We start from the raw sequence: 24,156 nt of genomic DNA, 5'->3' as shown, positions 1-24,156 counted from the left end.
TGGGGACCCTGGACCTCAGCACTTCCGCCACACCAGTAAGTGCTGGGGGGAAGAAGAAGAAAACGGACACCCGGAGAGCTTCCGGGAGAACAGCCGGCATTTCCGCCACACTGGGGCATGGCCAGGGAGGAATTCTGGGACACACCTGGAGCTCATCCGGGATGATATAAAAGGGGCTGTCTCCCTTCAGTCGGGTGGAAGCAGGACAAAGCAGGAGAGAGAGAGTGGAGGTGGCCCGAAGGAGAAGGAATTGTGTGGCCAGGACTGTGTCGGGGTTTGTGTGTGTGCACTTGATCTTATTGTAAATATTGTAAATAAACGTGTGGTGGTGGATTACAACATGTCTGCCTGTCTGTGCCCGGGCCACGTTCACAAACCGCAGACTGGTCCTGTAGATAATATCCAGGTTAAACACTGGAAACTGATATCCTATAGCCTCCCTAATGACTACAATGAGCCACGTTTCTGTTCTTGCTCTCATATGTTGTATACATTTGACTTTATTGATATTTACCTTGTAGATGTAGTTCTATATTTGTTCACAAAAAATAATAAGTTCCATTGCCTCTGTTAATTTTATTGAACAATAGGTTATGATTTATGCCACAATTTTTGCTTTTATATGTTATATAAAACTATGTTGTTATTATTATTTGACCCTCCTACAAAAATGGGGATGGATGGATGGATGGATATTTTTTGCCCCCCAGACAAGCCAAATGCCCACCCACAAATGATGTTCTGGTCACACCTCTGGCCTCAGGCAACCCCGGACACCCTACCCTTCACCTAATTTAGCCTTTCTCTGCCTCACTGCTACTAAGGCTATAAGTTCCCTTTGAAATCAGCTGACACGGGGCCTGGACACCCATTCCCCTGTCACCCATCTTGTGCCCCTTTAAACCAGGGAGTTAACCGCACCTTCACCTGTTCACCAGATGGCGCTAGTCCTCACTCACGTACACTTCCTGACTCCTGCACCTTCTCAGCTGACAACAAAAAGTAGCAAAAAAATAATAAAGCTGTATTGTAGAAACGAACGAGCAGCTGCCTCTTGAGAGCCTGTTGAGGACAGATGCCAAAAACGCCATTCAGAATCTTCCCAAGACGTGCCACCCGACAAGGCAATTTCAGGGCACAGTTAATTATACTTGTCAGGACACCTCTGAAAGGAACTATCTATCTGTTATATAGCACCTTCCTATCTATCTATCTATCTATCTATCTATCTATCTATCTATCTACCTATCTATCTATCTATCTATCTATTATATGGTGCCTTTCACATATCTATCTATCTATCTGTGCCAGGTCAGCCTGTAATGTACTTTACTTGAATGGGTTTACTTTATGAGGCCGCCCACTGAAACTATTTTAAGGGATGTCATAGAAAAGGGGGCGTGACCCTGGGGTGAGCGTATCCAAGTTCGTATGTGTGAGGTTCAACTATCAGGCCATAACTACAATAACTCTAAATTTTCAAATATTTAATTGGCAAAATGTTTGGATGATGTTTAGTGTGTATTATATGACTAATAAAATTAAGAAAGTCTCACACAAAATTATTCCAAACATTTCCCCTGCTAAGCAAATATCATCCAGATTCAAATTCAGCCTAGATGAGAAATGTTTATTTTGAAATATGGATATAGAAACTATTAATGCATTTGTTTTACCAATGTATTCAATCCAAGATGTTTTGGAAGGACCTTGCAAATTTTGCACAAATGTATTTGAGTCTTCAAATCTTCCAAAGATTCCGATGTTCTATTTTATTTTATGCGCCCAGAGATTTATATCTCTAATAAATGTAGTACTGAATATGGGGAAGTACCACATCCACAAAATGAAATGAATGCAATCCACAGCAAATATTAGACTGTTTAAAACAGAGATGAAATTTTATGTAAAAACTATTCAAGATATTAAAAATAAGAAAGCGAAACTAGCTATTGACGTTAAGTTATGTCAAACTGTTTATGTAAATGGTGGCGCAGTGGGTAGCTCTGCCGCCTCGCAGTTAGGAGACCCATCTGGGTTCGCTTCCCGGGTTCTCCCTGCGTGGGTTTCCTCCCAAAGACATGCAGGTGAGGTGCTTTGGCGATTGTTGTGCTTGGTGTGTGTGCGTCCTGCCTGGATTTTGTTCCTGTGTTGGCTGGGATTGGCTCCGGCAGACCCCGTGACCCTGTGTTAGGATATAGAGGGTTGGATGTAAATAAGTTAAGTACCTCAGATTTTGTATAATTTATATTATTTTTAATGTCGTGTATGTACTTCGTATTATCGTTAATTGTTTATTGTATTTGTAATGTTTATAAATAAAGCATTAAAAAATGGCAATAAAATAAACCTCAAATACCCTCCATACCACTGTGCTCTGCTCCGTTACGCCGACTCGCGGAAGATCGGTTACAGCTGCAACTATACGTTTAGTTCCCACTTCTCTCGGTGAGTAATATTCACGTGAAAAAACAATAACGTTTGCTTTTTTTTAAATTATGTGGTCACTTGTCATTTGTCACTTTATGACTGCGCTGTCATTATAATAATAATAATTTTCTTGACTCCCAGTAGGGTACTGACTGCCTTATTTGGGACCTCCTTATTAAGAACGCGTGTTTCAGTCTGAAAAGAAGCGATTTATTTATTTGGTTGTTGTTTTCCTTCAAGTTGTGCATCATAGTTCGGTCCAGTAGGTGGCAGTAAAGTACTCTATTGACGCGCGATAAAAAAAAAGACAACGCAAGAAGACGGAAGGCGCTGCAGTAGCTGGGAAGATCAAGAACGCGTTGCGCAGTTGCGCTCGAATGGCTGTGGCGACTGTGAAGTTGAAGTGAAAATGGTGGTTTTCTACAGCTGCTGTTGGGGCATCTTTGTCATCTTGACGACCACCGCCGAGAGCCGCACATCTGACGGTACGATGTCTTCTTCTTTCCTTTCATGGTTGGGGGATCAGTTGTTTGGTGCTCGTTGGTTTGGTGTGCTTTCGGTTTCGCTGTTCACGCAGGTCGACCAGTCTGAAAGCCATTCGAGATTCTTCACTACTGTGGTATTACCTCCGACATTAGATTATTACATGGAGTCATAATACGGGTTTCATTATAGAATTGTTTTCTTTTTTTTTAATCTTTCATCTGTTTACTGAGCTGTCATGACGACCTTAAGAGCACAGAGTGACTGACTCGGCCTACAGTCGCACTCTGGACTGCTGATACCGACTGTCGATAGCTCGTCAATTCGGCGTCGGGGCTTCTCCAAGTAACGACGAAGTTGCGCTTATTGGCACCTCGCGGTGGACCGGTACCCACCCAAGTGTGACGTTAAACGGACTGTCTCGTATATAACTCGTCCAACTGACTCCAAGGGGGCGCCCACTAGCAGGTACCCGGGTAGGCCGCCTGAATGGGTCGGGAGGGGGAGGAGGAGCTGGGGGGGGCGGCGATGGTTGGCCGTTGAACTTCAAATATGCATCTCTACTGCCAGGACCCCAATGTCGAGCAGGATGGGACATACCTGACGGTAGGATGAATTTTTCAGAGTAAAAGTTTCTCACACATGAAGTTGTCAAACTAAAGGTTTATCATGAATGTTCACGTTTTCACAGCTTATGCTACATATAATAGGGGAAAATATACAATTTAAACAGAATTGACAGGATACACTGGAAGAGGACTGAAGACCTAGACCGACCTGGTCCGAGAACAGCCAGCCTTGGGGGCATGTTGATTTCAAGCTGGCATTTTTTTAAACTTCGCTCAATGCTAAAAGTCTTCTCAAATTCCATTGCGTGCTGCTGTCAATTTTTAATGACGATTTCAAGTGCACGCTCTGGGGACAAATTCACGCGCTCAGATTTTATTCCTTAACTAGCAAAATACCGAGAAGTAGTGTGTTAAAGAAGTAATGAAAAAGAAAAGGAAAATAACGTAACATGATTGTCAATGTAATTGTTTTGTCACTGTTGTGAGTGATGAGTTTTGCTGTCATATATATATATATATATATATATATATATATACACACTCTTTGGGGTGCAAGCAACTGTTGCTGGGGTGGCAGAATCCATCAAGGAAGAAAAATGAAAAACATTATTTGTACAAAATCTTAATTTATTTATCCATTCCTAAATAATTAAATGGGCAGGCTATTTCGTATCAGTGCATTACGCTGTTTGTTAAAACGGATGACTCCGTCTTACGTGCAAGTCTGCGTGGATATTATGAACTATCGTATTTGTTCAAGTTCTATTTAAATTTTAAATAGAAGGAATTTTTATTTAGTCGACAGAAATATCTTTGGTAGGAATGGAAGTTAAATGTAGGCATCATGCATAAATTTTTCTTCACCATACAAATGTAAAGAGTAAATTAGCCTTACATTCCAACCAAAGATATTTGTGTCGACTAAATCAGGGGTGTCAAACTCAATTGCACAGGGGGCCAAAATCCAAAACACACTTTAGGTCGTGGGCTGAACAGGATAAACATTTATTGAACACACTAAAACTAAACTTTTAAAACTTAACTTTTTTGAACATAAATATGAATAAAACAGACAGGAATATTATTTGAATAAATCAACTCAAACCTTAAATAACTTATAATATTTTGCTCTCCATAAAAATATATCCTGTCTAAATTATACAAGTTAGAAATAAAGTAAACGTTAAAAGAACAAACATTCAAATTTCTTTACTCTTATGTAATTTTATATAAAAATAAACTTAAATTTTAAATATCCCAAAAGATTTTGCTCTCCATAAAAATATATCCTGTCAAAATTATACAAATTCAAATATGAACATGCTGCATAACAAAACCTGGAAATATAAATAAAATGTGTTCTTTTCAGCAATAACAAATCAAATCATTCAGTTGTCTTTGCTCATATGTCATTTTCAGAGCTGGACGCCTGGCATCTTTTTGGCAACAAGTTCGTTTCTGTTTGGTGTGAGGTTCTGTGTTGTGGAGATTCTCAGGATGGACTGCAGGTGCTCATCAGTGAGGCGACTCCTGTGTGCTGTTTTGTTAGTCTTCATCACTGAGAAGAGCTTCTCACACAGATATGTGCTACCAAACATGCACAAGGTTCGAGCCGCATGTAGACGGAGCTGGAGCATTTCTGCGGAATGGAGTGAATAAACTGTGCGGGCCCTGCAGTATCGTACTTTGCCTTCAGTGTGCCATTACACTGCAGCTCAATCACCTCCATCTGAATCTGCACAGGTGCAGTTTCCACATCGACAGCAAATGGGTTGCGAAACAACTCAAAATTCTTTTTATTTCTTCAAAGTCACCAAAGCGCCGTGCGAACTCAGTTTATCAGCAAAGTGTGTATTTGGGAACACCGTTGTGCCGACTTGGTTCAACATTACTTGGCAACAGGGAAAGTGGGGCAAGTTGCACTGGTGCATTTGTGTCTCCCATAAAAGTAGCTTCACTTGAAATCACTTTGTGATTTTGCAGGTAAAAGTCTGCTGAAGTGTCAGATTCTTCTTTAACTCTTCTGCTTTCTGTATCTTCTGCATTGCATTCAGGTCTTTCAGGTTATCTGATGTTTTGTCTCATAGTGCCGTCTTAGATTAAATTCTGTAATTACAGCCACATTAGCTCCACAAATGAGACACACGGGTTCAGTAAACATATACTCAGCCTCCCATCGGTTTTAAAGGCTCTATTTTCAGAATCAACTTTTCTCTTCGGCATCGTGTGGGCTAGCTTCGCAATAACTTGCAGCATCATAAGCTAGACTTGATTAAGCTGTAAGTGTTCGCAAGGCAGCTGAAGCGCTGCATTATGGGATCTGTAGTTTATTGTGTTACCAGCGCTTCATATCCCGGCCATTAATAACAATAATACAGTATATAAAATGATCTCGGGCGGATATAATTACGCGCGGGCGGATGTGGCCCGTGGGCCTTGAGTTTGACACATATGGACTAAATAGAACTTGAAAAGAAATATTTTTTCGAATGTGATCACACAATTCAGATAGAGTTGACGCGCACTACAGCCTGCATGCCTCAATAAGTCATCCTCCCCTCGCTCTTGCTTTTTTACCGTTCATCTAATGATTACACTGAGTATGGCTTTACCAAAACAATCATTGATGGCAAATAAAGTATCCATTATTCATAAAGCTTCAATTGGTGATCTGTCTTTCTCGTTAACCGCATATTTTTCATACGTCTCAAACCAAGGGGATGCGAAGGTAAAATGAATCGAGAAGCGCGCGTACATACTCGGTGCACCCCATCTCGGGAATCGAACCTCGGACGTCGGTGCTAGAGGCGAAGTCTCTACCATTGCACCACAGCGTGTGGTTTATCTATTTGAGCGTATGTGGATCGGGGTATATAGGTATATATATATATATATATATATATATATATATATATATATATATATATATATATATATACCCACGCTTCGCAGTGGAGAAGTAGTGTGTTTAAAGAAGTTATGAAAAGGAAAAGGGAACATTTTAAAAATAACGTAACATGACTGTCAATATACAGTATTTGTTTTGTGAGTGTTACTGAGTGTTGCTGTCATCAAGGATTTGATTATCATTATTTCTTTCAATCAGGTTCGTATTTGTAGGATGTGTTGTGTTCAAGTTACATTCCGTGTTTGTCAATCGTTGTAAAGATGACAGGTTTCATTCATCGATTCGTTTCTTACTGCATCAATAAACAGCTCGTCTTCTTCTTTATCTGAGACCTGACACACTGCATGCACGGGTTTTTTTTACACTGTCTTCCTTTAGCGGGACATTGACTTTTTTCCACCGTGTGCTTTGTTTCCACAGTAGCTGGATTTATGAATATGCTTATCAGACACTTCATATTTTTTGCTGCCTTTTCAATTGTGTAATTCGGTTTTTGTTCAGCACTCTTTGGAACTGTTGCTTTTTGTCTGTGCACTGCGTCAGTTCACGTGAGCCGCTCGGTGTACTTGCATCGAAGCTCCCCAGCTGTGCTGGTGCCATCTCGTGCGATGTCCATGGCTGTATTTAATGTTAGCTAAGACCCGGCACTTAAAAGTTTCTCTCGCAGTTTCACCGAGTTTGTGCCAAACGCCATCTCATCTTCCTCTGCATAAGCACAGTCCTTCACCCGTGAATATTTACCGGCAGTGTTTGTATTGGATTGCCGCTGACGGACGGCCTTATATGGGCAGGCACTAAATTCCGTGGGAGGCGGAGTTACGAGCAGAAGTCTATTATAGTATATGGACGCAAAAATAGGTTCCAGTTATGACCGTTACGTGTAGAATTTCAAAATGAAACCTGCCCAACTTTTGTAAGTAAACTGTAAGGAATAAGCCTGCCAAATTTCAGCCTTCTACCTACACGGGAAGTTGGAGAATTTAATGATGAGTGCGTGTGTGCGTGCTTTGCCTTTGATTAGTATTGATACGTGCCGTGAAAACCCCACAGCGGCTGCGTGGCACACAACAATCACAGCCGCCTGATGTCCAAGAGCACTGGGTTCGCCCGTCACTTTTCAGTTTTCACATTCTGGATTTTTAAAGTGAACTAGCATTTGGCGGTGTAAGAATAGGAACGGAAAACGTTGAGAAAGGAATTCAGTATAACAAAGGCTTAGGAAACCACCGTCTCAGCATAACGAAAATAGCAAGGAGCGAAACCAATGTTAATGGTCGAAAGAGTACCTTCCTGTAGCAGGCTACGGAAAAACATAGACATATATAGATAGACACCGTATTCACTGTGTTGCCCAGTCGACACGATGAGTCAGCGCGTCCGCCATATTGCGAGTGGCAAAAGTACCATTTAAAGTAATAGAGGTAGACGTGGAAACCGGGTGTTCTGATGAAAAAACAATAACGTTTAAAACAGTATCGCTTACATACAACAGATTTTGGCGAATCATTTACATGCAATTATTTATATCCATTTATACACTAATAATATATTATTAATATTAAATAATTCTTCCCGTGGAAGTAACATTTCTCGGACTGCCTTCTTCCATCTTTGAAACATTTCCAGACTCCGTCCTGTTCTTACGCACCGCAGTACTGAAGTATCAGTTAATGCCCGAGTCACCTCATGTATAGATTACTGTAATGCTATTCTATCTGGCATCCCACTAAAACGTATCCATCGCTTACAACTTCTTTAAAATTCTGCTGCCAGGATGATAACCTACTGCTCTAAATCCACTGAACATATCACACCGATTCTCTCTCAACGCCACTGGCTGCCTGTTCACTACAGAATACGATACTAAATCTCACTCTGAACATTTAAAGCTCTCCACTCCTCTCTGATCTCCTCCAGACTGGCACTCCTCTCGCTCACTCAGATCCTCCTCTGCAGCTCGACTTTCTGTACCACACGTCACACTCTGTGCTCTGGCAGCCCGAGTGTCTCTCCTGGTGCTCCTCAACTCGGGAATTCTCTTCCCTCTCATATCCGTCAGCTCGATTCAATAACACATTTTAAAACTGCCCTCAAAACTTCTCTTTTCAAACTGGCGTACCAATTGTGAATTTTGCACTGTTACTGCTAGTTATCTTTGTTTGTTTGCTAATTATTGCTGTTTGATCGAGAAGCGGCGGTGGGCGAAGTAGGATTAGAGATGGCGGGCGGGGCTCTGTCGAGCGTATCCCATGGTCTTAGAGTTGGTGGGCAGGGCTCTGTGAGTTGGTGGGCGGGGCTCTCTGTCTTGCTTGCCCATAGAGATGGCGGGCGGGGCTCTGTCGAGCGTATCCCATGGTCTTAGAGTTGGTGGGCGGGGCTCTCTGTCTTTTTATTGCTTTTGATTTATCATTCTGTTGTTTTAATTTTACTAATGTTGTTTAATTTTATTGTAAGGTGGCCTTGAGTGCTAAGATTATAAAACGGGATTTTCTAATGGCCAAATATAACCCAAAACAATTGTTCAGCCTTACATATGAAATGTAATCCCCTGGGATCGGGTTTCGAGTGTCCAGCGGTTTGTACAAACCCAAGCAGCACGTTATCCATCACTTCACTCCACAGCAGTGCCACTCGCAATATGGCGGCGACGTTGACGTACGGTGCTGCTGGTCATACAGCGTCTAGTAATTCTGTCTATGGCACGGATGCCAAGTAGTCACGTGACACTGAAACTTCTTGGGTCTTTTTTTTTTATTTTTTTTTTTATTAACTTCTCCATCTGATGACATAAAAGACCCCCGAAATGCAAAGCCAAACGGGCAGCACAGATGTTTTACATTTCATGCACTTTTAATTAATTTAATTTTTGTCCGAAATATTGATCCTTAGGACTGCACTTTTTATTTCACTAACATACTACATGCCGGAGTTTTTAATGGACCCAACAGAACAGAATATTATTATTATTCACCGTTCTAAATCGCCAAATGCTTATCTTAATTCTGTCCTAGCAAACCCAGCACTTTATTAAACTACTTTTACGTAATTATTTTTCTCTTCCTGTTATCTTTCTCTTTGGCGTCTTGTAAAGCTGTTTGAGCGACATTGTTTTATGAAAATGTGCTCTAGAAGTAAATTTTGTTCCTGCAGTGCTTTTTCCCAATGAAAACCGCAAATTTTAATGGACATGTCGGAAGCATTGCCTCCTGTTCTGCATCAGCAATTTTTATATGTTAGTTATATACAATAAAATTTATTTTTGTATCGCCCAAAATCGCACAAGAAGTGCCGCAATGGGCTTAACAGGCCCTGCCTCTTGACAGCCCCCCAGTCTTGACTCTCTAAAAAGACAGGAAAAAAACTCCCAAATGTAGTGCCTGTCATTAAGTGTAACACTTTAGTAAATGACTGGCACATGCCTGCAGTACTTTTATACAATTAAAGTAGTTCTAAATCACAACTGACGACATATGTGAAGTAGGGCGGCACGGTGGCACAGTGGGTAGCGCTGCTGCTTCGAGTTAGGAGACCCTTAAGGGTTCGCTTCCCAGGTCCTCCTTGCCTGGAGTTTGCATGTTCTCCCCGTGTCTGCGTGGGTTTCCTCTCACAGTCCAGAGACATGCAGGTTAGGTGCATTGGCGATCCTACTGTAAATTGTCCCGTGTGTGTGTGTGTGCGCTGTGCGGTGGGCTGGTGCCCTGCCTGGGGTTTGTTTCCTGCCTTGTGCCCAGTATATAGCACCTTTAATAGCAAGCACTACACGTTTTATTAAACTACTGGCTCGTGCGTGTGATGCTGTTACCCAGTAACGACTCTGGATTTTAATGGACCGGCCAGAACCTGATTTACTGTTCTACATCACCAGTTGTTATATGTGAGTTATATAGCGCCTTTCATATTGAGTACAAACCTTTAATGAGTGCAGTGCTTGCACCCAATAACTTCGGGGCTTTTAAGAGACAGAGCTGGACATTATTCACTGTTTTACATAAGTGATTGCCATACTTTAAATATAAACTAACCCTAACCTGTAGTCTCAAAGGGCAAATAAAAGTTCTGCCCATGTGAAGTGCTCTCTTAGCAAACACTAGTACTTTGTTCATCTTCTGCCCCACGTCTGCATCACCTTTGCCCAGTAACTACAGTGGCAGTTAAGACGCACAAACTATGCATTTTATTTAGTGCTCTTCATTGGTAATTAGCATGTTGTAATTATATAGTGCCTTTTATAGCCTTGTTAAACCCATGACTCAGCGTGCAGCACCTTTACCCAATGACTAGAGTGGCTTTTAAGGGACAGACTGCCTGCTGGTCTAAGTGGTAGCTTATGCACTGCGGCACCTACTGGATCTGAGAAGCGCAGCGTTACCACTGTGACAACGGCTTGAAGATGAAACGGGCAAACACACCCACTGGCATGCAAACGTCTTTTATTTTGTACCAATTGATTGTTTGGGGGGCGGCACGGTGGCGCAGTGGTAGCGCTGCTGCCTCACAGTTAGGAGACCTGGGTTCGCTTATCGGGTCCTCCCTGCGTGGAGTTGGCATGTTCTCCCCATGTCTGCGTGGGTTTCCTCTCACAGTCCAAAGACATGCAGGTTAGGTGCATTGGCTAACCTAAATTGTCCTTGGTGTGTGCTTGGTATGTGGGTGTTCCCTGTGGTGGGCTGGCACCCTGCCCGGGGTTTGTTTCCTGCCTTGCACCCTGTGTTGGCTGGGACTGGCTGCAGCAGACCCCCATGACCCTGTAGTTAGGATATAGCAGGTTGGATAATGACTGACTGACTGATTTGGGCTTCAGCAACATGTCAGGTGAGCAATTTCTTTTTCTTCAGTTTTATTCTTGAACCGGCGCCCACTTGTTTTGTTGTGCCTTTGGTGAAAGTGTTTACTTGATATTTGGACTTCAATCTCCACTCTTTCTGCACTTCATGTCAGCCTTATGTCATTATTACTGTAACATTTGAGAAAAAAAAGTCTCTTTGTAGCTGTGTGTTCAACATTTCTTGCCTCACATTTACTATGTCGTCCTACATTTGCACAGCTCGGTGAAGACACGGATCACACATGACATGCTTGTATTTCCAATCGCGGTATTTCATTGTTTCAGTGTTAAACCACAGGGTTTGTGTGTGCAGTCAGTGTGACCCACAGGGAGTCACTTTATCTTAACGTGACGATAATGTGTGGAAATCCAGGGGGAAGAGTTGTTTAACATGAAAAGGCACTACATAACATCACCAGGGGCCTCATGTATAAACGGTGCGTACGCCCGTTTCCACGTTCAAATCGTGATGTATATAACCTAAACTTGGCATAAAGCCATGCACATTTCTACGGTAGCTCATACCCTGGCATCCGCAGGTTCTCTGCTTGGTTTTGCAAACTGGCGGCACCCACCGTCAAAGCAGTGCTACTGTTCCTGTGTGGTTTATCTTTCTTTTTTAGCTCCACATCCCTGACGCGGCTTTATCAAATTCACTGAAATTAACCGCATATTGTTTATTAGTTTAATGCATTTGATTGTAATTAACCTGTAACAATATAATGGTCCACGGAATGGTCAGACTATTCTAAATACATTGCTGCTTTACCATTGTTACTCTCACTGCACCTTCTTCTTCTTCTTATATCAGCTGCCCCCATTAGGGTTTGCCACAGCGGATCATCTTTGTCCATATTCCTCTCAATGCACCACTCAGACTATTTATATCACTGTATCCGAGTCTGAATCACAGCTCTACAGCAGCTGATCGGAAAGAGAATTATCGGGATACAACATCAAGCACACAGTGCCTCAGCCATGCACACAGTCTATTTGAACTGCTCTCATACGTTAAACACTTAAGAGCCTTTCCTGTACAGACCTCGCGGTTCACAAACAATTTCATCCCAAGAACTTTAAACGCACTCCATCAGTCCATCAAGTGCTCCTGGTAGAACTGTGAGGACTTATAAGTACAATCACCTCACTGTAAACTTGCACTACAGTTATAATATTACACAACCTGAGCCACTTTATAAAGCGCGTATTTATATATGATCACGATATCATTTTTAAGATGAAATGCAGTAAAATATGTTGATTATATTATACAGATAAAACTAACTTCATTTAAATAATCTGTATTGTTACTAATTAAACATGTGAGGACACGGTGCCAGCTCTAGCGAGGATCTGGCACTCTGTTCATGGATTGTTCCGGCCTCGCACTGTATTCTTGCTGTGGCTGGCACGACTCTGGAAGGATAGATGGATAGAATAATTAAACACGTACTACGAAGATATTTCAATGTTCCTTAAAAGTTTTGAAGAATCTGCGTTCTCAGCTTACAGATGGCTTAACGTCTATTACTGAGCTGATTGTGTGGCAATTGGTTACTTGGATAAAGAAAAGTAAGGACGGGAATTGGGGGTTAGTACGTTTGAAAGAGACAGGACTGCCGCATTAAATTATTTCTTTGAAGGTCGCGCACAGTGCAGCAAGCATCTTGCGTGAGGCATGAACAATCACTGTGCCACCGTGTTCCCATGTTTAATAACAAGATTTAACTCCTGTCGTCATGAAAATGATATCACATATACATCTCAGTATTTGAATTACTGTATTCAGAGAGCTGTAATATCACAAATGTAATGGATTCTGCGTCCTGTCGGAGGAAGAGAAAGCCCGTTTAAGAAGCACGTAGTGATTCACACACACAGAGCGCATAGAAGAACAAAAACAAAACAAAGAATTTAACGTGCTGAGCTTAAGGACTATTTATATTGATTTGCATATTCAAAGAGGCATAATTCTGGGAGGAGACGGGGCGGGACAGAAGGCGCTTGCATGTGCATTACTTTTCACGCTAACCATGATTTATGTAGCGGAAGAACGTGGAAGTTGGCGTTCGCACAGATTTATGCCTCTGGATTTTTTTGTGCGTAAGCACATTTCCGCTTGTGTCCATACGCCATGTTATAGTGTGAATTCTTTGGTCAGCTCTGATTCTCTTTATCTGCAAAGCTCACCAAAATGGGAACTGCCAGACTCCTGTGATTTGCAGGTCACTTTGGATAAAATTCTGTTTCTGTTTCCATTGCTTCCCAGCATTCCCTGTGGACTTTGTCTTGTGTTTTGTGGCATTAATCTGAAGCTGCCAAGCTGGTCCCCGTCACCCTGCATTGACACTTTTTAGTTCTCAACGATTTTTGACAGCGTCTGCATTAATGTGAAGAGGATGGTGCTCTACGAGTGTCACTCTTGGCTCACACTTGCACTCTCTCTCTTTGTGTCTCCCCCTGCAGTCACACAGCGGCATGTCCTCGTGTCTAACAACATCAGCCTTCCATGTCTGGTGCCCGTTTCCAGTGTGGGCGATCTGAGTGATGTTAGTGTGCTGTGGACGATCTCTGACACCAAAGGCGAGAGGCTGCTCTATAACTTCACCACCGGGACTGGCACATCTCATCGAGCTGGTGCACATGTATCCCCAGAGAGGATGAGTTTGGGCGATGCATCTCTTGTCATCCCACAAGTCCAGCTTGGAGATGAAGGCATCTATACTTGTGTAGTGTACAGCGCCTTTTCAGACATCACGGCACAAGTCGAGCTTTTAGTGTCTGGTAAGTCCCTTCTGCACATGGGTACACAATGAATGGCTGTCTGATGCCACCACAGGGATAAACACTTCAGCTCAATTTACATGTCTTGCAGGAAGCCCAATCAGGTGTTACTTAGCCACTGGTGTAGCTGTGTGGGCACTGTGTGGTGTGCCAGTCTGCTGTAGGGTGCTCTCAGGTTATTGTGAACTGTTGTAACATTAATGCCCCAGGCACAGTCATACAAAACCCTTCAGGTTGTCTGCCCAGAGTGCCCGCTAGTGACCTCAGGTATGCCTACCAGATTGCTGTACCATTTTTTTTACAACCTTGCAGGGGTCTCAATAGCACCTCCTGCAGCCAGCAGTAACAGCAGTGGGGAATATATTAGCTTTTTATTGTGCCTTCCCCACTGTCCTCCTGTTATGCCCACAACTGTAGAGTAATTTGAGGGACTCCTTTCTTCTGGCAGGTAGGTTAAGATTGGCCTCCTGTTTCCCCCATGTGTCCTGTTACCGGTCCCGGCTGCACTTTCATTTACCCAGGTCAGGGTTTCTTTATCTTGTTGTCTTACACATGGTGATAAGTTCTGAAACTTCTGTTGCTAACTTGAATCGAATCTGAAAGTGTGTGGTTCTGTGGCCAAATCACTTAGCAGTTTGTTTTTTCTCTCCCATATCAGCCATGTGCTGCTGCTGTAGTGAAACAACATATACAAACAGCAGCGTAACTTACATAAATAGCGTAAGAGCATAACTAGACAGCAGTATATTATGTGCAAAGTCCAGAATTATGACAGCTGACAGGTGTAGCGGCCTTTTGAGAGTTTCCATCTATGGCAGCGGACTGCAAGATTTCGAGAGTAGAGCAGCGTAATGGCAGAATAGTCAAACTGTTGTGTGTAGGCCGTTGTTCAAGCCAGCAGGGTTATGATGATCATTAAGGTGGGCTGTTATTCTGACCTTTTGAGTATGTACTGCTATCCAGCTGGCCCAAAAACCAGCCTGCTGGGTTCAAAGGATTAAGTGTACAATGTTGGCTAATTGTGTCAATACTGCCAGTCAGTGAGTGTACAGCAGTCTTATAATCTGGGGATACAAACTGTCTCTGAACCTCATTGTGCTTATGTGGATGGTCCGGATAGATGGAAGGAAATAGCAAATGAACTACACAAACGCCTGGGTTGCCTTGAAAGCTTGCATATTGTAATCTTTTTAGTTAGCCAATAAAAGGGGTCATTTGGCTTGACTTATCACTAATAATAATAATAATTCATTTTATTTATAAGGCACTTTACATTTGTAGTAAACAAAGACACAACAAGATAAAAACAAAGATAAAACAATAATTAGAGACAATTTTGTTAAAATGCTTTCCTAAATAGAAAAGTCTTTAGTGTTTTTTAAAACTGCCCACAGTCTGCTGTGTTCTCAGGCTCTCTGGTAGGACAGTCCAGAGCCGCGGAGCAGCGACTGCAAAGGCTCAGTCACCCAATGTATGAAGTTTGGTCATAGGGGGGCGAAGGCGGTAGGTACTTGTAAAATGGAGGTTTCTTGTAGTGTGTCGTAATATAAGGAGTTCCTTAAGGTATTGTGGAGCATTTCCATGGATACACTGGTGAGTGAGCAGACAGAGTTTGTATTCAGTACGGAGGTGAATAGGGAGCCAGTGAATTGACCGAAGGATTGGTGTAATTTGTTCATATTTCCACACCCTCATCAGGTTCCTTGCAGCACTATTTTGAATTTGTTGGGTATCCCGATGAGGAGTGCATTACAATTGTCCAGTCTGGAGTAGACCAAGGCATGAACAAACTTTTCAGCACCACGTGTTTCAAAGATGAAGGAATGCAATTTTACAGAGGTGGTGGACATGTGTATCAAATGACACTCAAATTAGTAACAGAAGGGGAGAAAGTAATGGTGTGGCCAGAAAAGCAAATACAATTAATACAATTTACAGAGGAACAAAGTTGATGGTTGGGGGCCAATTAAAAGAGCTTCATTTTGGGTGCTGTTCAGCTTAAGAAAGTTCTTGGACATCCAGGCCTCCGTCTCATCCAAGCAAGAGGATAGGGTTGATGGAGGTGTAAGAGAAGACGAATCCAGTCTCGCGTAGAGCTGCGTATCATCGGCATAGTAATGGAATGAAACTCCATGCCTGCGGATGATGTGACCCAGGGGTAGCATATAGGTATTAAAAAGGGTCGGCCCAAGCACTGAACCTTGTGGGACCCCACAGTTGATAGTGTAGGTACGAGATTTAGCATCCCCCAGAGCCACATACTCAGCCCTATCTGTAAGACAGGACTCTAACCACTCCAAAGGAATGCCAGAAAGTCCAATTATATAGTGAAGAAGATGGAGGAGAACATTATGATCTACCGTATCAAATGCAGCTTTGAGATCCAGAAGGATAAGGAGTGATGGAGAGCCCTGGTCAGCGGCCATCAAGAGGTCATTGGTGAGTCTGACCAGGGCTGTCTCTGTACTGTGAGAAGATTGGTAACCAGATTTAAATTTTTCAAACAGATCAAATTTTTTGAGGTGATCCTGAAGCTGAACCAAAACAACCTTTTCCAAAATTCCAAAACCTTAGACAAAAATGGAAGGTTGGAATCAGACGATAGTTTGCTAACACTTCAGGATCCAAAGAGGATTTTTTAAAATGAGTTCTGATTATTGCAGTTTTCAAGGCCAGTGGGACGGAGCCGCTCTGGAGAGAGTGATTAATGATATCAGCAATAAGAGGGCTTATGTCTGATACATTAGCTGTTACCAGAGGAGTAGGAAAAGAGATCCAAAGAACACGTTGAAGGACTCGTGCTCTGTATGATGCCCTCAACTTCTTCACCTGTGGTACAAAAGAACTGGGAGAGGCAGCCCATTGGCTTTGATATGGAAGCATCCAGCAATAGAGGGCTGGAAACAGACAATGAGGAGCGGATGGATGGTGTCTACCTCAGAGGTGTAATGTTCAATAAAATTATTACACAGCTCCTCTATGGAATTATTACACGCATAGGTATGAGGATTGAGTAAATGATTTATCACAGAACAAAATTGTTTGGTGTTTCCAGGACTGTTGTTAATTAAATTTGAATAGTATTGAGATCTGATGGTGGTCAGTGCTCTGGAGTGGTTTTTTTTTGGTGTTCTCGATAGGCTAATTTATGGACCATTAAACTGGTTGCAACAAAATGGCACTTGAGGGCTCACCCTGCTGCTTTCATCTGTCGAAGCTCACTTATAAACCACGGGGCAGATTTTACAAAAGAGACCACTTGCGTTTTAACTGGGGCATGGGTCTCAAGGATGTTCTGGAGCCCATTGTTGTAATAATCAACTAATTCACTGACAGAAGAAAGGTCAGGAGCAATGGAGAAGTTCTTAATGTCAGATTAATTTTTTACAGGCTCCTGAAGTAGATACAACATTATGCATGTAAATCCATTGAGAGCCGAGTTTTGTGACTACATTCTGCGGCACGTGGCTGGGGGTGGTACCCAGCTGGGACGCTCAGAAGGACCGGATGAGGGCTTGCGCCTCCTCCAGACCACGAGGGGGCGACCGCCCTGATGGCTTTTGGGACCACGGGAACGGAGCTTAGAAGCTCAACCCTATAGGGCCCCGTGGTCACCGACAGGGGGTCCCCAGATGCCTGAGGAGCCCCGGCCTTCAGCACTTCCGCCACACCCGGAAGTGCTTGGGGGAAGAAGACCAGGGGCACCTGGCATGCTTCCGGGTGCGCAGCTGGCACTTCCACCACACCTGGGAGGGCCGGCGGAAGGTTATCGGGAGGCACCTGGAGCACGTCCGGGTGAGCATAAAAGGGGCCGCCTCCGTCCATTCGAGGGCAAGAGATGGGTGGAAGAGGACAGAGCTCGGAGGAGAGGAGTGGAGGCGGTCAGGAGAGAAAGAGGCATTGAGGAAGAGGCCTGAACTGAAGGGTGATTGGTGGTGTGGCACTGGGTTGTGTGTGCAGGACATTGTATATAATATTGTAAATAAACATGTGGTGGTGCTTAAAACAATGTCTACCTGCCTGTGTCCAGGCTGTGCCCTGCAATTCATAATGGCTAACACGGTGCAACACCCTAGTGCTGTAAAGTATTTGTAAAGGAAGAAACAAATGGGATGCCTCATGCAGAAGTTAAAGCAAACTCTGAATTCCTAAATTTTTAAATGGAAAAGTCAGATGTGCTTCAAGTCCTCCATACGTTGAAGTGATGCATTGGTAACACAAGTCTCATGATACGATATAGATCACAATCTGTTTTATTTTAAGAGGATCACTCTTCATTGACGCCATTAACACGATAGTAAGACTGAATTAAACTAAAAACTCCAATGCAGACCGTAGGACTTATGAGAGCACGAGGAGGTTATTAGGGGAGCAAAAAGGCAGTTGGAGAGGAATACTGAGAAAAGGCGACAGATGACCCACAGAGATTCTTTCAATATTTTAATAGTAAAAGAATAATCAAGGGGGTGAAGTGCATCAGGAGTAGTAAAGGGCAATTAAAAAATATAGACAGTGAAATAGCAGATGCTCTAAACTAGCATTTTTCTAAAGTCTTCACATGTGAGAAAGTGGATAACCTCCCAGCGGTAACCGGATCCACTAAGGAGGTGCTTAGAGATTTGGAAATTGGAGAGAGAGAGAGAAGAGCTGTGAGGATTAAAAAGGCTGAAATCAAACAATTCACCAGGACCAGGTAATATTTATCCTTGGTGCTTAAGAGGCGTAGGGAATACATCTATAACCCCTTGATTCATATTTTTTGGAAGTTGCCGTGCAGTGAGGAAATTATCGAGGACTGAAAAATGGCAAATATTATCCTGTTATAGAGAAAGGATGATCAGGCCGATCCAGGTAACTATAGGCCCGCAAACTTGACAAGCATCATGAGTAAATCAATTGAAGGAACCGTTATGGAGAAGATTGAGTAGCAGGAAGAGCCAGCATGGATTCAGACGAGGGAGGTCGTGTTTCACTAACATGCTGGACTTCTATGAGGAAGCAGCATAAGGATACAATCAAAATGGTGTGTATGATATTATTTGTTTTGATTTTCTGAAGTCTTTTGATAAGAGAAACGGGTTAAGTCTGCAGATCATGCCAAGATAGGTGGATTGGCAGTCATCGAGCATTCCTTGAATCATCACAGAGGGACTTGGATAGTAGACAGGCTTGGGCAGATTTGTGGACGATGAAATTTAATGTCAGTAAATATAAAGAATCTCACTTAGGAAATCAAAATGTGAGGTATGAATACACAATGTGAGGTTTGAATATAGAAAGTCCACCTTATGTGAAGGATTTAGGAGTCGCAGTGGACTCTAAGCTATCGAATTCCAGACATTGTTCAGAGGCCATTAAGAAGGCTAACAGAATGTCAGGTTATATAGCGCCCTGATGTGTGGAGTTCAAGTCACAGGAGGTTCTCCTGAAGCTTTATAACACACTGGTGAGGCCTCATCTGTAGTCCTGAGTGCTGAAGACCAAGCAGTGCTGGAAAAAGTCCACAGAGGAGAGTTAGGCTGTTTCTAGGACTGTGGGTGAGGAGTTATGAACCTTTTCAGCTTTAGCAAATGACGATTAAGAGGAGACCTGACTGAAGAGTTTAAAATTATGAAAGGAATTGGTACAGTGGATTGAGACTGTGACTTTCAAATGAGTTAGATAGCAATGCCTCAACATAATTAGACAGATAGAGACTGAGACGATTTATTTTTCCCCAAGTATAAATTAAAACTTAACAAAAGTATGAGGTGAACAAAATTGTATCATTATTGTTTTCTCCTCTTACAATAAACAAGAAGAACGTATAGCTTGGATATGGAAGAGCAGCTGCAGTTAATAACAGGCTTCTAGGTGGCAATAGGATGGTCAGACCTGTCCAGATAGACCACAGCTTTACATCTGAATCCAGCAGGTCTGGTAGCTGTGTCCACAAAAGGAGCTTGTCGTTGCTTTTAGAAATCTGTTCCGTGTAAAGTTGCTTAGCTGATGATACCAGCATGACTCTTCTTTAGAGTGGTCACAATAAAGTGAATCGCTTCTGTTGCCAAATTTAACAATAGGCCTCAGCAAGATGGTTCATCCACCTTAGTCTGAAGAAGTTGAATGATGTTAAAGTGCCTTTGGCCAAGTAATCTGTTTTCTTTCCTCATTGTTTTTAATTATGTAATAGAAAGAGCACGTTTATAAGAAATACAAGCAGCCTTCCCAAGGGTGTGTCGAGATTGTGTGGGGAACTTAAAGAAGGAAATCCCTTCCTCAGGCTCAGGAGAGTGGTCTCAGGCAGTCAAACCCTCCTCTTATCTTTAAACTACCTAATTCGCTCACCTGTTTAATAGTCATGAAAAAGTTTGGGAACCCCTCTCAGCCTGCATAATTAATTGACTCACCCTTTAACAAAAAAGATAACAGTGGCGTGTCTTTCATTTCCTAGGAACACCGGAGTACTGGGTGTTTACCGAACAAAGATTTTTAGTGACGCAGTATTTAGTTTATGAAATTAAATCAAATGTGAAAATATGGCTGTGCAAAAATGTGGGTCCCCTTGTCATTGTGCTGATTTGAATGCCTGTCACTGCTCAGTGCTGATTACGTGGCTGGATGAGCTCGTTAAGCCTTGAACTTCATAGACAGGAGTGTCCAATCACGAGTGGTCAAAGGTATTTAAGGTGGTCAATTGTAAGTTGTGCTTCCCTTTGACTCTCCTCTGAAGAGTGACAGACAGCATGGGATCCTCAAAGCAACTCTCCAAAGATCTGAAAACAAAGATTGTTCAGTCTCCTGGTTTAGGGGAAGGCTACAAAAAGCCATCTCAGAGGTTTAAACTGTTAGTTTCAACTGTAAGGAATGGAATCAGGAAATGGAAGGCCACAGGCACAGTTGCTGTTAAACCAACTCAGCAGGTCTGGCAGGCCAAGAAAAATACAGGAGTGGCATATGGAGAGGATTGTGAGAATGGCTACAGACAACCACAGATCACCTCCAAAGACCTGCAAGAACATCTTGCTGCAGATGGTGTATCTGTACATCGTTCTACAATTCGGAACATCTGTATGACAGGGTGATGAGAGAGAAGCCCTTTCTGCACTCACACCACAAACAGAGTCGCTTGTTGTATCAAATGTTCATTTAGACAAATCAGATTCATTTTAGAACAAAGTGCTTTGGACTGATGAGACACAAATGGAGTTATTTGGTCAGAACAAAAAGCGCTTTGCATGGCGGAAGAAGAACCGCATTCCAAGAAAAACACCTGCTACCTCCTGTCAAATGTGGTGGAGGTCCCATCATGCTGTGGGGCTGTGTGACTAGTTCAGGGACTGGGGCCCTTGTTAAAGTCGAGGGTCAGATGAATTCAACCCAATATCAACAAATTCTTCAGGATAATGTTCAAGCATCAGTCACAAAGTTGACGTCACTTAAGCAGGGGTTGGATATTCCAACAAGACAATGACCCAAAACACAGTTCGAAATCTACAAAGGCATTCATGCAGAGGGAGAAGTACAATGTTCTGGAATGGCCGTCACAGTCCCTGACTTGAATATCATCGACAATCTATGCAATGATTTGAAGCAGGCTGTCGATCAAATTGAACTGAACTGGAGAGATTTTGTATGAAGAATGGTCAGAAATACCTCCATCCAGAATCCAGACACTCAAAGGCTATAGGAGGCGTCTGGAGGCCGAAAGGAGGAAAAGGAGGCTCAACTAAGTATTGATGTCATATCTCAAATATAATTATTTTTTTATAGTTATTGTTTATTGGTACACAATTTTGTTTTTCTTACAGACGCTGCCATTTTGAGGTTCCCATTGTCCAGACATAACACACAGTTGCTGGAAGTTGCTCCTTGTTATTTCACTGGTGCTTCTCTTTATAAGCCAATGCCATGTACAGTATGTGTTTTCATCCTAGATTGTGGATATGTACAGAGTTTGATAGGATTGTATTAATATGTTTCTGCCTTCAAATAAAAAATAGGGATTCCCGTTTATACTTTTGGATTTAGGTTGCTGGTTAATGTCTTTGTTTGGATTTTTGACTAACACTTCATCTGCTGCTGCTCAGTTTGCACTGGCAGTACATATAGCAGTGGAGCTCTGGAGTGACAGTGTCCACTAAAAAAAACAGAATACGTCGTGAACTAAATAACCTCTGAAAAACTTTAGCTGAGTAGGGAAAAAAATTACTTTTAAAACAAAAAAAAAAATCCCAAAGTTACTTAATGTGTAACATCAAAGGGCCAGACACAGTCCTACAAAACTCCTTGGGTCGTCTGCCCAGAGCTCCCTAGTGACCCCAGCTATACCTGCCAGATTGCTGTCCTATTTTTAACAGCAATGCAGGGGTCTCAACAGCACTGGAGAATGTAGAAGCTTTTATTGTGCCTTCCCCACTGTCGTCCTATTATGTCCACAGCCGCTGAGTAATTTGAGGGACTTTCCTGCCTACATCTCCTTCTGGCAGGTGAGTTAAGACTGGCCTCCTGCCTGGGATGTCCCCCAACGTGTCCTGATTCAGGTCCTGACTGCACTTCCATTTTAGTAGGTCAGAGTTTCTTTCGTCTTTGTCTTATACATCATAAGTTCTGAAACTTCCGTTGCTAATGTGAATCAAATCTGAAAGTGTTGTGGGTTTCTGTGGCCAAATCACTTAGCAGGTTTTTGTTTTCTCACGTCAGCCAGTGAAACAAACAGAATCGTGTGACTATCAGAGATCAGTTGTACATCAGGCATATATATGTATATATCTCTCTGTTATAAAAACAAATCTTGGCAGGGAGACCAGGGAGACGAGACGTAATCTTCTCGGAAGACAATTTGACTTCCTGCGAGAGACACTTTAACGTCCCGAGAGACAAGGTAGTGAGACAGAAGGACAGCTGCTGTACAGGCTTTTAAATGATCGACGTGCAGCGTGACAAGCAGAACACGCACCTTGGCAGCAGCAGCTGATCCGTCCGCTTCTCCTTAGTGTGCGTTCAGCTCCCCCCCTTCACAACATGAGCGGGAGAGACGTGAAGTGGCAGGAGCTTAGAGCGCCTCCAGGGGGGTTGAGTGAAGCGATCGAGACCTGATCATGTCGGAGAGACTCTCTGATGACATGCAAGACTAGACATTATAACCTTAGGAAGCAAAACCCATGAGACGGTGACTTTTGCACGTCACGCCCTACTTACAAACAATTTAAAACAAGTTCACAGACGTCTAACCTAGCAGTTGTTGGAATGCCTTTGGCAGACTCACTTCATGTGCTCCCAGCTCTTAAAACGACGACAAGCAGATTGGTCTGAGCGCTTCTCCTTAGCATGCGTTAAACTGCTTGTTCAGCTAGAAAACGAAGCACGTAACTATAAGTCACTGTGTGCCCTCTTGTTGGGAGGTCTCGGCTGAGTGAGCAGTAGTGGGGGATCTCAGTGCTTATTCATGGTCTGTGCTCGTTTGAGATTTGTCTACTGGTCATCACACATGTGAAGTGCTTGTTTGGCATTTGGAAGGCACAATAGACACGGCTGTGGAAAAGTATTGGCCCCTTTCCTACTGTCCTGATTTTGCATATTTTGCTGAGGTGTTGTAATCACTGTAGCAGATTAGAAGTTGAGCAATAAAGTGGCAGTTCTCAGATTCAGCAATAATAATGAAGTGCAGTATTGCCGATAAACTTAAACAGTTTATACAGTATGTAGACGATCATAAATGGCACACAGATAACAGACAGTCCTTGGACTTGGCAGTACAGTGAATGACACGGAAAGATAACATGGTGCAAAATACAATACAGTATAATACAATTTATTTTTGTAGAGCCCAAAATCACACAAGAAGTGGCGCGATGGGCTTTACCAGGCCCTGCCTCTTGACAGCTCCCCAGCCTTGACTCTCTAAGAAGACAAGAAAAAACTCCCAAAAAAAAACCCTAGTAGGGACAAAAATGGAAGAAACCTTGGAAAAGGAAGTTCAAAGAGAGACCCCTTTCCAGGTAGGATGGGTGTCAAAGAGAAGGGGGTCAATACAACACAATCCACAGAACAGAGCACAAGTCATCCTCAATATAATAGTGCAATAGAAATATTACACGTACAGAGCAGAATTCAGCAGTAGATGATATCACATCAGAGGATTTGGATTTGTTCAGAGTCCTGGAGACCTCGGCCAT

The 24,156-nt window shown here is 42.7% G+C and overlaps 1 protein-coding gene across 2 annotated transcripts in view; it reads left to right on the top strand.

Moving 5' to 3' along the window:
- The first annotated feature begins 2,710 nt into the window (after positions 1–2,710).
- The window catches only part of LOC120516705, a 53,013-nt gene continuing 31,567 nt past the window's right edge, over positions 2,711–24,156 (top strand). For both annotated transcript variants that reach the window (XM_039738591.1, XM_039738582.1), the window contains exons 1-2: positions 2,711–2,915; positions 13,682–13,999. In XM_039738591.1, the coding sequence (XP_039594525.1) occupies positions 2,840–2,915; positions 13,682–13,999 (394 nt within the window). In that variant the 5' untranslated portion in view covers positions 2,711–2,839. The remainder of the gene's footprint in view (positions 2,916–13,681; positions 14,000–24,156) is intronic.

This window comes from Polypterus senegalus, chromosome 1 (genome assembly GCF_016835505.1).
Source record: "Polypterus senegalus isolate Bchr_013 chromosome 1, ASM1683550v1, whole genome shotgun sequence".
NCBI lineage: Eukaryota > Metazoa > Chordata > Cladistia > Polypteriformes > Polypteridae > Polypterus > Polypterus senegalus.
Note: the sequence above shows the minus strand (reverse complement) of the source record. Positions and strands in the feature narration are given on the sequence as shown.